The 13,148-nt window shown below is 34.3% G+C and overlaps 1 protein-coding gene across 1 annotated transcript in view; it reads left to right on the forward strand.

Annotated features, from left to right (window-relative positions):
* Window positions 1-13,148, forward strand: part of LOC114653127 (POTE ankyrin domain family member D-like) — a 72,481-nt gene that overhangs the window by 55,767 nt on the left and 3,566 nt on the right. Inside the window, exons 14-17 of the mRNA XM_028803293.2 lie at window positions 353-435; window positions 4,094-4,343; window positions 10,714-10,901; window positions 11,101-11,194. Coding sequence (XP_028659126.2) covers window positions 353-435; window positions 4,094-4,343; window positions 10,714-10,901; window positions 11,101-11,194 — 615 coding nt within the window. The remainder of the gene's footprint in view (window positions 1-352; window positions 436-4,093; window positions 4,344-10,713; window positions 10,902-11,100; window positions 11,195-13,148) is intronic.

Raw genomic sequence — 13,148 nt, forward strand, 5'->3', positions numbered from 1 at the left:
TGAAATTGTGCGTCTGATGTACTTTACCCTGAAACAAATGTTCATCGTAAGATCATTACTATTCTCCATGCGCACACCGATCTACATTCGGAGATGTAGATTTTCAGTGGAAAAGTAAGAAAACCTATACAGGAACACACATTATTTTTACGGGATTAAGGATATACAGTAGAAATGTCTGTGATTTTATAGCACTGTAGGTAATTTATACTAATTACAGATCTTTAAGGCAAGAGCAAATAATATAGAAACATGTGTGTACATACTTACAAATTGTATTGCGAATATTAGGTGTTTTGAGATGTTATATTAAGTTAAATAATTTGTAATGTTTTATGCATTTATGATTTAGACTGAGCTTGAACTACGACTATACAAAGTTCTGTATGTAGAAGAAATGGATCGATGCAAAGCTTTGGAAGAAAAACTGAAGGGGTAGGTGCACTTTACCTACTTTCAGTTTGTGAAATACACTTCTAAAGTTTCTAAATTGTCCCTTTGCAATAAGATCTGGCCTACAAAATGTTCCCTGTAATGGGTCATACTTTACTCCAAGCTAGCATGATAAATGGTGTGCTTTTAACAGTATATCAAGGGAATTATATTTAAGAGAGAAATCAAAAAGCAATTCTAATGTCTGGTTACTCAGTTCAGTCTGTAGAGACCTCCAGTGACTGCTGAACTTTTATTGCAATCAGTTTTCTTTTAAAGGCAATAGGCCATTTTTTTTTGTGACCAGACTTTCTTGATAATCTCAGGTCTTTTGTGTCCTTTCCCCACACTCAGTCCTGAATATGGTATTAACCAGATGTATGTACCATAGCAAAACTACTTACTGACAAGATGTTCCACATTGTTAGATGTTCTCCACGGACCTGCTACAGCCAGGTGTTACTTTTTATATTCATCCTTCAAAAATGAAAGAATGCTGAGGGTGTAAAATTTGCTACCAAAATAAAACATAAGTTAGGTTATTAATTTAGACTTTCTTTTTATGAATTTCATAAATACTTCTTCATGCTCTTTTCAGTTACTTTGTTTCTGGATACATTTTGTTTTGTTCTTTTTTTCCACTCATTTTTTACTGTTATTATGACAATGATTTATTACAAAGTTATGAATAATTATATATTTATATTACTTTGTAAAGTCTTATTAGTTGTACTTGCATTTTTAATAAAGTTTTCCCAAGCTGCAAGATCCCATTTGAAGTTGCTTGCAGCTTTCCACTTTTCTGTTTTTCTATAGGCAGTTTGTCAGTCATAATTGATAATGAAAATGCACCTTCTCTTTCCTTTCATGTATCCTGAATGTATTTACCAATTTTGAAGTTATTTAAATAGAGACCATAACATTTTATCAATTCACTTCCTTCATTCATAGTTACTTATTGTCTTAGAAAATCAAAGGATAAGTTATGAACTCATTCAGAATCGCATGAAAGATGTATAAGTAAAAGATGCGCACAATTTCATTTGATTAAGAGTATTTTACTAGATGCAAATGTTCCCTAATAATGGTGATTTTTTTTAGGCACATTGCCAGCTCAGAAACTCACACCTCAAAGTAAGCAACGAAAAACAAAACACTTGAACATCGGAGAAAAATAACTCTTAGCCTAACTTTTAGAGAATTTATATTATTAATTATACTAGAGAATTTTGGTTGGTTTAAGATTGGTTCCAATCCTTCAAATATATTTTGAGGCCAATAAGGTAGCACATCATCATATATACTTGCAATATATGTACTTTTCATGCCTCTTGTCTCTTCAGTTGAACTATCCATTATATCAATATCCATTGAATCTGTTTTATCTTGTAAAAAAACTGTTCATTATAACACAAACTGAATTCTGTACCCCACTGTCATTTAAGCACATTAAGCAAACTGCAATTATATTTCATTGATATTCTACTCTACTATATTCGCACACTATTCAAATCTTGTTTATAATTGTAATGCTTATTTGAATACATACTTTTTTCTATATATTTTCAATATATAATTTTAAAATCTTTTTTAATTTAATTTATTTTTTAACTTTATTGCACAGTCTCATGGCTTATTCAGGGCACATTTCACTACATATTGTACTTGTATCCTGAATGAATCCTGAAATCTTGAAAAGAATTCTGCCCTTTTTCCTGAAATTAGTTTGAAGACTTTGCACTTAAAAAGTTCCTATGCCTTATCTCTCTATTATAAAAAAAATCTTTAAAGGAGACGGGACTTGATTGTCTCAGAGACAATTTCATGTCCCGCGAGACGAGTCTTCGTGCTAAGCGATGTAACCACGCCCGGGACTGGAAGCCACACAAGACAAGAGCTTATGCAAAGAGATTTGGAAAAGTCCTGCGTGGTTATGTCAGAGGCATTTCATGGAGAGAGAAAGAAATGATATTCACTCACGGAAAGTTATATGTTGCGTTGTCATGATGGAATCAAAATTCAATGTGATATTGATGAAAAGGTAAAAGCGAAAAGAGATCGAATATATGAACATAGGTGATATGACAGAAGTGCTCTGTGCGAAATGTAGATCACACGGCACTGCAGCAGCAGCAAGCCAGCAGTTGTTTGAGCAAAGAGGAGGTAAAAAAAAAAAAAACTGTATGCGTTTCCCATTGTATCACTGTTTAAGAGGGGGTGTCGGAGGAGCGAGCGCATCTCCTTGGGGTGCGTTCAGCTCCCCTTTTCACAACGCAAGTGGCAGAGACGCAAAGTGGTGGGGGGGTCGCAAAGCCCCCTAGTTTTCTTAAAAATTATGATTTTTGTCATTGTCATATAGCGACTGACAATAACGTAAATCCGTTTATTTATATACATACTGTATATAAATGTAAATTAAATCTACGTGTAAATGTTTAACTATAACAGAAATGGAGCACATGTGACTGCAAAGCCATTTAAAGCCCAAAGTAGTATATAGACTATTGATTACTTTTACTGTTTGCAACATAGGAGACTGTATCTAGTGAAAACTTGCATTTTATGAATTCAGCTAAACAGACTCACTATAACAATAAATGATCTAGTGCTGGGGTTGGCAACCTTTCAGTGGTGTCGTGCCAAACCTATGTTACAATGTTATTCCATGTGCCAACATAATTCTTCCAATTTTGTTATATATAGTATCAAAATTGGTCCGGTTATAATGGGCATACTTTTGAAGACCATTATAACCAGATCTTATATTATTGGTGATTCAATATTTTGAAATACATAGGATCAAATGTGAAAAGAATGTTTTGTCAAATTTTAATTTTCAACATTTATTTAAAATTGTATTACAAATTATAAATTACAGTTTTTTCAATACAAAATACATAGTTTGAATAAGAAAAAATTATCAAGAATTCTACTATGATTAATCATTTTTTATTATTAATAAGATCTTTTAACCCATTAATGCAAAGCAATTGTATAACTACATTCGGTGGCTTTATTTTTGGTTCCGATTATTCGACTAAAATAAGTTCTTTGTTTCTTAAAGCCAGAAACAGCCCTTTTAAAAGCTCTCATCAGTGTTTTTAAATGTGAACTGATGTTTAGTTTGATAATGTCCTTGTACACTTGACGTACGACACACGACACTTTCACAGTATGACGCACACACAGCACGATCCTTTTGTTGTACAAATCCATATTCATTCGTCCAAGAGTCTTGAAAAGAGCAAACATCAAGTTCTTGTCTTTTATGAATTCATTGTAGGGCAGTATATTACTTAATAATAGCGAGGTTTGTGTTAACGTACCACGGCTAGCACTGAACACGTGTTTTCCGTTTACATGTGAGTCGCCTTTGCAAAATGTAGGTGCGAAATTAATGTAATTAAAATATATGTTTTTACTGTATTTCAGTTCAATCAGAGTTTCATTGAAAATTGTTCTGCTTGCCACGCTTAACACACCGACCCCTGATCTAGTGTTTATTTTAAAATACATTCATAAGTGTGTTTATTTTAAAATACATTCATAAGTATTAGGCAAAAATGTGAACATTGCTATTCTACTTTTTACTGTCATATATTAAAACATGCCAGGAAGTCAGATGTGTTTTCATTACCGATTTGTGCTTTTCTCTTTTTAGATATAGCGAGAGACTGGCTGAATCCTATAAAGTGCTTCTTACCAAGTCACAACAGATAAGACTGACCTCGCCCAAAAATGAAAAAAGATCTCCAGTGACATATGCATTTTCTGATTTGCCCTCCCTTTTACTTAACCTGGATGGTACACAGGCTTCACAAACTAATAAAGACATTTCTGAAACAAGTACTCTGCTTCCAGCTAATGACAGTTTATCTGTTAACAACTTAATAGACTGGCACAATAAGCAGGTGATTTTTTTTTTTTACCACATTCTAAACAGATTACAAAGCTTATGATTTTCGAAACCTCTTTTTTCATCAAACTTTTATATTCATTTTTAATAATCTGTGTTTACTCATTCCCTCTTTTTAAAAAATTGTTGAAGCAGAGGAGGTTTGCTCGTAATACAACCTGTATCTTAGTCTCTGTTAATTGTGTTTATCTAGCCATCTTTTTTAGCCATCTAGCCATCCATTTTTTTTTAACCCAGAGTGCATGGCAGGTGACAATTTTAAAAAAGGTATCAGTCATCAAAGGTCAAACATCAACACACAGTAAACCACAACAAGCTCATTTATAATCACCAATTTACTGCACTTTTTGAGATGTGGTAGAGAGAGAGGATGGGAGCATGCACTGATACAGCACATTGCCGCACCCACCACACAATCCAAAATTAGGGCCTGAGTGCAGTTGTGCAACTGGTGATACCTCAGCACTATTTTAAATGGAATAGTGTGAGGTTTTTTGCCAATCCTGCCACCAACCCTCAGAGTTTTCCCTGCCAGCTGGAGGACCTGCTTACAGGGCTGGATGCAGGTTAACTTCATATCTTGGACTGAGCAATTGCAGGATAACGGCCTTGCTCAAGGGCCCAACAGAGTGGTATCACTTCTGGCATTTACAGGATTCAAAATGACAACCTTCCGATTGCCAGTGTAGATCCTTAGCCTCAGAGCCACCACTCTGCCCAATGTGGTAGATGTGGAGATGTGGTAGAAAACCAGAATATGCAGAAAAAACAGCTGGGCTGAGAATCAAATCAAATGCTGTAAAGCTGTAAGTGGAAACCATTATAAAAGATAATGTGAATTTCCCATTGGGATTAATAAAGTATCTATCTATCTATCTATCTATCTATCTATCTATCTATCTATCTATCTATCTATCTATCTATCTATCTATCTATCTATCTATCTATCTATCTATCTATCTATCTATCTATCTATCTATCTATCAATCAATCAATCAAAAATGACTGAATCCTAAATGTGAATCACCTTAGCTATGACACAATAAATAGGCTCTGATGAAACTAGCTGGTCTGCCGAGGTCTCACAAGTTCCCAGGTGTTGTTCAAGATTCTGGTTTAAATACCCAAGCCTTCAGGGGGTCTACATCAGGTTAGTGCAAATCTATGACCAATGTGAACGTCTTTCATGAAAACAAGATCACTGAAAAAAGTATAACCTCCATTCAACTTAAAATAATTAAGGTAATGATTCACACTTAATATTTTCAATCTGAACCAATATAATTCTTTTTATCTTCTTGAACCCACAATTTTTAAGTTGAGGCAAATCATTTGAGTGATTGGGTGCAATTCACTTGTTTTATACTGAAGTAAATCTATTTTTTAAGTTGTTACAATTTAAAACGGTTTATTGGTCGTAACCTGTTTTTATGCTATTAGAAATATTATGAACATAACACATTCTAATGCTGTACTTTTTACATTTATTTAAAAATCTAGTGCAAATACACAAGCATTTTGCAGTGTAAATCTTAATTATACAACAAAAGATTATTCAAAGTTTCTACAGCTTTCTTGAAAGTATGTTTTATTACAAGTTCTTATACTTAAAATTAACAGTTGAGAAACAGGGTTACTTACCAGAAATCCTCCGTTATAAAATTCTGCTGCTGAAAATGACCGGACCTGTATAGCCACGTCAACTCCACTCGGGAAAGTGTTCTTCTTTCTTGGCAGTTGGAAAGCCAGCACGCTGGAAAGTTTGACCGGAAGAATATACAAACAGCCCGTTCCACGCAGCACACGAACAACCTAAAATATTAGGTTAATTGAAATAGGATTTTTATGTTTATTCAATCCATCATAACTTACTTTGGTACAAACTAATTTTTTTTACTTTGATTGAGATCTGAAACCAAATATTTCAAGCTACAACACTAAATGACTAATCTTAAATTGCTTGAAAGAGAAAATTTACGTTGAATGAACAACATCAATGTTATACTTTTTTCAGTGTATGTTGGTAATTTTATTCATGGGTGGCAGAGGTTTGAACATGAAGGGTAAAATAATAACAGTAAAATAACGCTTTAGTTTAGATATCTGTTGTAAGCAACTATTAACAGTGTACATGTTCTAAAAGACTACTGTATACACATTTTCAACACTGATAAGACAAAAAAAAAATAACAGGAACACATTTCAAGTCTTTTAATGATAATTTATAATATTATTAACATAACTACTAAAATATTTATAGGCTATTAATAGATGCTTTATAATGGATAACTAAACTAAAGTGGAACCAATGGTAAAACAAGCATCGGTCAGTTAATGAGGTGGTCTCTCATAAGGAAAAACAAAAATCACAATCAAATTACGCAGAACTTCTAATTCTTAAACAAAAGAAATTGGGAGTGTGCTTTCAACTTTGTCGTATACAGTAATCCCTCGCTATATCGCGCTTCGCCTTTCGCGGCTTCACTCCATCGCGGATTTTATATGTAAGCATATTTAAATATATATCGCGGATTTTTCGCTGCTTCGCGGGTTTCTGAGGACAATGGGTCTTTTAATTTCTGGTACATGCTTCCTCAGTTGGTTTGCCCAGTTGATTTCATACAAGGGACGCTATTGGCAGATGGCTGAGAAGCTACCCAGCTTACTTTTCTTTCTCTCTCTCTTGCGCTATCTGTGATCCTGACGTAGGGGGTGTGAGCAGGGGGGCTGTTCGCACACCTAGACGATACGGACGCTCGTCTGAAAATGCTGAAAGATTATCTTCACGTTGCTACCTTCTGTGTGCAGCTTTTAACTATGCTGCACGGTGCTTCGCATACTTAAAAGCTCAAAGGGCACGTATTGATTTTTTTATCTGGCTCTCTCTCTCTCACTCTCACTCTCTCTCTGCTCCTGACGGAGGGGGTGTGAGCTGCCGCCTTCAACAGCTTTGTGCCGCGGTGCTTCGTATACTTACAAGCCAAACAGCCCTATTGATTTTTTTGCTCCTTTGAAGAGGAAGATATGTTTGCATTCTTTTAATTGTGAGACTGAACTGTCATCTCTGTCTTGTCATTGAGCACAGTTTAAACTTTTGAAAAAGAGACAAATGTTTGTTTGCAGTGTTTGAATAACGTTCCTGTCTCTCTACAACATCATGTGTTTCTGCGCAAATCTGTGACCTAAGCATGACAATATAGAAATAACCATATAAACATATGGTTTCTACTTCGTGGATTTTCTTATTTCGCGGGTGGCTCTGGAACGCAACCCCCGCGATGGAGGAGGGATTACTGTACTGAGATAGAGGACAGGGTCATCAGAACCACTTCCGGTTGCACAATATTTCTCAAATATCATATGTCTTTGTTTCTCATCATAACTAACTTATAATAATATATAATATAATATAATTTATGTCTATTTATAATCAAAGTTTATATTAAAATGATATTTTTGCACTTAGGGAGATCGATGATTACTTATGCATTACCTAGATTATGAGCAAAGTAAAAAGAGTTACAGTTACAGAAAAACATAGAAAAAGTGTTAGTATTATATAATATTTATTTTAATAAATTGCTATAGGTAAAACTGCGTTTAGCTACATTTAATTATGAAAATGATGGCGGAAATTAAAAAAAAAATCATAAAATTAAATGTATTACCAGGAACACAATTGCTTATTGTTCCCATTACATCTTTATATTTACTTGGCATATTCAATGTTTACGTGTTCATTTTAAACTGATGATATATAAATTAAAATAAAATTAATAATAGTCCTTGAAAGAATATGCGTTGTATTGAATGCAGCTTTTAACATCATGTACATATTTATATTTCCATAATAAAAAAATTTGGATGGTTGTTTAAATAAAATACTACTTCCAGTTGAGTAATTTTTCTCAAATTTTATATCTGTTGTATTTTTATCATTATAAATATCTATACAAAATTTGAATCCTCTATCTGTAATTATAACCATAGTTTACCTAAAAAGTCACAAAAGTATTCAGTTAAAGTACCCAGAAGTGGCCCATTAGTTGATAGATTCCTTATTTTTGATATAAAGCAGGTGTACAAAATCTCATTGACCTACGGTAGGTCAAACCGTTTTCGAGTTATCGTGTTTATACGCAGACACACAGACAGATATAATTTCAAAAATGGCATTTTCAGGCTCAGGAAGGTCTAAAACGTCAAGATTCATCAAAATCTCAAGGTCGAATTTTTTCACGATTCCTATACTTTTTCTATACTGTGTATACGAGAAAATAAAAATGTGCTGTTCTTCTTCTTCCTATTTAATACAGACCCTTGCTCTTAAATAGGGCTGCATCTTGTAATGTGTAACAGCACCACGAAAATGGTGTAGTCTCTGTAATCTTGAAACTCAATATCAGCCAAATTATGTCTTTAAAATGGTGACAAATGACTATAAACAATAAATGTTCTGAAAAACAGAAATGTTATAAAATATTTTAACATGTTCAAAAATTATATCAAAAAAGGAAAATTTCAGGGTTTTAACATTTACATTTTTGTTTTTTTCCTGTTTTCTCTGAACCTTGCATAACTTTGAAACAAATTAAATAAGAAGGATGACCAATGCTTCGTTTTTTGATGCTGAGTTTTATTGTACCCTGTTGTTTGTTGCTAATCTGTCATATTGTGTTTGGCTTCTGACACTTTCTGACTTTCCCTTTGTTTTGCCATTTAAATGTCTGCCACTGAAGTGCAAGTAAAAAAACATGCAATGTCCTAATGTCCAAAGCTGGCATAAACTTATCCTAGAACACTCAGGGATATGAATCATTTTAAAGCCATTTCTAACTTGTAATTGGATAAATATTGTACTTGTGCATTTTTTTTTGTTCATTTTATATTAATGTCTTTCAAGAACTGTTTTCAGACTTTGTCTTTTCTTCAAAATTGTTGCTGAGTGGTAGGATTTGTTAACCATGTGGAAAACTTGCAATTACTGCATATACGCAATATAGTAGTGGAAATATGCAAACTCTTTTAGAGCAGGGGTCGCCAACTCCAGTCATGGAGGACCACTGTGGCTGCAGGTTTTCATTCTATCCCTTTTCTTAACTAGTGACTTGTTTTTGCTGCTAATTAACTTCTTTTGAATTAATTGTAATTGACTTGCTCTTGAAGACTCAGACCCCTTAATTGTTTCTTTTTCCTTAATTAGCAGCCAAACAATAATGAGATACAAAATGAGCCAAAACAACTGGTGTCCATAATACAATATCTGCAAATAGAGAATGATGAAGGTCTCAGGAATGTCGATCTGCTCAGGTCCCCAAAACATTTTAACAGAGCTCTTAGGAAGAGAAAATCAACAATTTCGGAAATGTTTGCTAATGCACCACGAGAGCAGCAACAAGCCATGAAATTAAATTAAAGAACGGGTTTAATTAACAACAAGAATCGGTACCTTATTAAGCAGCAGGTTGGAGTGAAATTGGTTGGAGATTGAGACCCTGATTTCTGTTGGCTCACTCACTTCACATTTCATTTCTGTTTGGGTGCCATTTAAGGAAAGAAATGAAACAATTCAGAGGAACGATGAAGCAATCTTAAAAAAGAAATTAAATTTAAGTGAATTCACAAGAAGTTAATTAGCAGCACAGACAGGGCACTCATTAAAAAAAAGGGTTAGAATGAAAACCTGCAGCCACGATGGTCCTCCAGGACTCGACTTGGCAACCCCTGTGTTTGAGCATTCATGAGACATGGTTTGTCTTCCTCTCACAGATTAAAAATATGCTACTAGATAATTTTATAGGGCTAAATTATCCCTTTTTAACAATAAGTGAGAGTAAATGAGAAAAGACAATTTCCCCTTGTATCAAAAAATTAAATATAATAAGTGTAAAACAGGGAGTGGACTGTTATAAATTGCAGTGTGAACCCCGGGCTTGTTTTTAAATGCAAATAATGACTACAGACTTCCACTGTCTCCAAATAAATGGTTTAATAATATGAATAGGCACATACAAGTTTCACATAATTTATTAAGTAATATTCAGATACACCTTGTCTTGGGTTGGTTCCTTGTCTTTGGGTTGTGACCAAAATTTAAACTAGGCTCTATCCTTTTATAACTCTAAAAGTAGATTAAATGGAATTAAAGAATGGATGGATATTTTTTGTTAGAAAATTGGAAAAAATCTTTAAAAGAAATCAACTTAAACAGCAATTTCAAGACCTGTATCCTAAACATTGTGACAATTGTAGTGATAATAGTCATGCTAGCCAAAAGCCTAAGACAGAAAGAATATATTCATACACAATTCCAGCCAAAGACGGCATTTCTATGACAATTTATGAGGATATGCCTTTATTTACAGTATTTTGTAATACAGTTTCAGGAATTACAGGATCAGCACTTTATGTCATTAAAGCGAATTGATGAACTTGAAAATACATTGGCCAACAAAAATAAAGATGTCATCACCTGTTCTCAAAAAATAGATGAGGTTTTGGCAGAGGTGACAGAACGCACAACACAGTTTTGTCAAAAAGAATTAATGGGCAGGTATGTACTTTTAATTATCTGAGAATATTATTGTACAAAGAAAATTGCCTGGGACCAAAGTAATCTGATAAGCAATTATCTTAAAGAGGGTAATTTTACTGAATTCAATTTCTTCATTCGCTTAAAGTTTATTCAGTAAGGCACACAGTAGATTTTCATTGCAACTAAATGATTTTCAACCAATTTCATCTGATTGTAGGCTAGAAAGAGAAAATTATAGATTGAAGCAGGAGGCTGAGGAGAACAGAATGAAAATGGAGGAACTTGAAAAGGAACTACAGCTGATAAAATCTGTATGTTGACTGCTTCTCCCTTAAACCTAATAGTGAACATTTCTTTATCATAGCTGTTGCACTTTTCAGATTGTTAAATTTAAACTAAATATAGTAATACTACATTGTATACAAAATACACAGTAGCTGAGTATAACCATAATATTTTAGAGTAGCTGAAAAGTTTATATTGTGCTATATATCTTTTACCATAGACTCTTGACACCACTTTTTAAAATTGTATTTTAATATAGACCATAGAATTGATAACCAGACAGTTTTTTATTTTTTTATTAATCATTGTTTTATCGTGTTATCAGGTTACTTAAGGCGAAAGCTACCAGCTAACCTCTTAAGTTCTTTTCCCAATAGGGAACAGAAAGAAATTTTAAAACCAGCTATGTACAGTACCTGTTACCTGTAACCTCTTACCTGTATCACTCTCCTTGTGATACCCCATTTATTTAACTCCACGGGTCTCTATAAGCAGGCTTTTACTTCAGTCCAGTTTACTACCAAAAGAGGACTTCACAAAAGCATCTTCTTGTGTCCTTAAGAGACCACAGACAAACAAGGACAAAATAAACTTTTCGTGGACGCTAGTATAACAATTATTTAACAATTTTTTTGTATCAAACAGCAAACCTATAGCGATACAAAGAATCACACAAACCGGGTGTTTAAAGTCTTCATTCAGCCCAAGTAGAAGTAGCAAGATGCTGATGACCATTCCATTCCATTAGTTGCAGAAACAGAAAAACCATAAGCAAAAGAGAGACAGAGAGAGTTTTTTAAAACTGCCTGTGGGAGGTGTGGGCTCCTCTGAAAGTGTCTTCTTTTTTGAAACAAAATCAGTTCCTCTCCCTTCTTCCCCAAAAATAAGCAAACACGCAGTATACCTGGCATACTGATTCCCATCTTCATTATCCGAGCATGTTGACATTTTCATCTCAGCACAGGAAATGTTTCAGGCATCATTATCAAAAGCTTAAGATTAGTTGTGTAACATTCAAAGTTAAAATTATTAAAAAAAACAAATTCTACACTCCTGCTTTGTGTTCCAACTTCCCCAGCAAGCACTGCACTATTCTTCAGCTTGACAAGACTTCAGACTACATCATCACCTTAGCTGCAGTATTTTAGCAATGATTTTTGCTTTGATACAATACCATTTTTGTTCAGAATGGATCACAAATTACCCACTAGAAAAACTAAAATGATCATATCTAAATTAAGGCTTGAGAAGAAGTACCAATTAATGTGGTCATAGTTTTGCTGATGTTTATTGTACTTTGCTTCTGGGAGGCATGGCATTACATTAGCTAAAGTACTGCCTTGTAGGGTCAGTAATCTGAATTTAATTCCTCACTTCCACAGTTAATGTCAATGTAGAATTTTCATATTCTCAGAATTATTGGGAGTTTTTCCTGTGGATTCCATTTTCCTGCCACATCCTAGACATGTTCACGTTGTCCGGTTGGTGACTTAAAAGCGACGCAGTATAATATTGATGTATGTATGTATAAAGTATGTATGTATGGATGATTGCACTCCAACTGCACAGTGTCCCATCCAGGATTGGTTTTGTTGTGGTAGAAATACGCCGCTCAAAGAAGGCACTCGGAGACCTCAGGATGTGCAGGCAGAATCAAGCTTTATTGCGTGATGTACACACGGTCTCAGTTCAGATGAATTGAGCGATTAGTAACTCGGCTCCTTTTCATTTATTACAGTCCTTATCAAAAGTTTTCCTCACTCACTATCTGACTCCAACGTCCCGTTGTCTGGGTCCTACCTCTAATTAGTTCCACCAATATTTCCCAACCTTAATGAGCATAGCACTCTATCTTATCCATCACGGCCATCCGGCAGACCTTCTCCCCAACCTGAACCCGTCCAGTTCCTGCTACCATTATCTCTAGTTCTCAGCTCATGTTCATAACCTGGATAGAAGCTGGGGTTCTGCCTGTCATCC

This window comes from Erpetoichthys calabaricus, chromosome 6 (assembly GCF_900747795.2).
Source record: "Erpetoichthys calabaricus chromosome 6, fErpCal1.3, whole genome shotgun sequence".
NCBI lineage: Eukaryota > Metazoa > Chordata > Cladistia > Polypteriformes > Polypteridae > Erpetoichthys > Erpetoichthys calabaricus.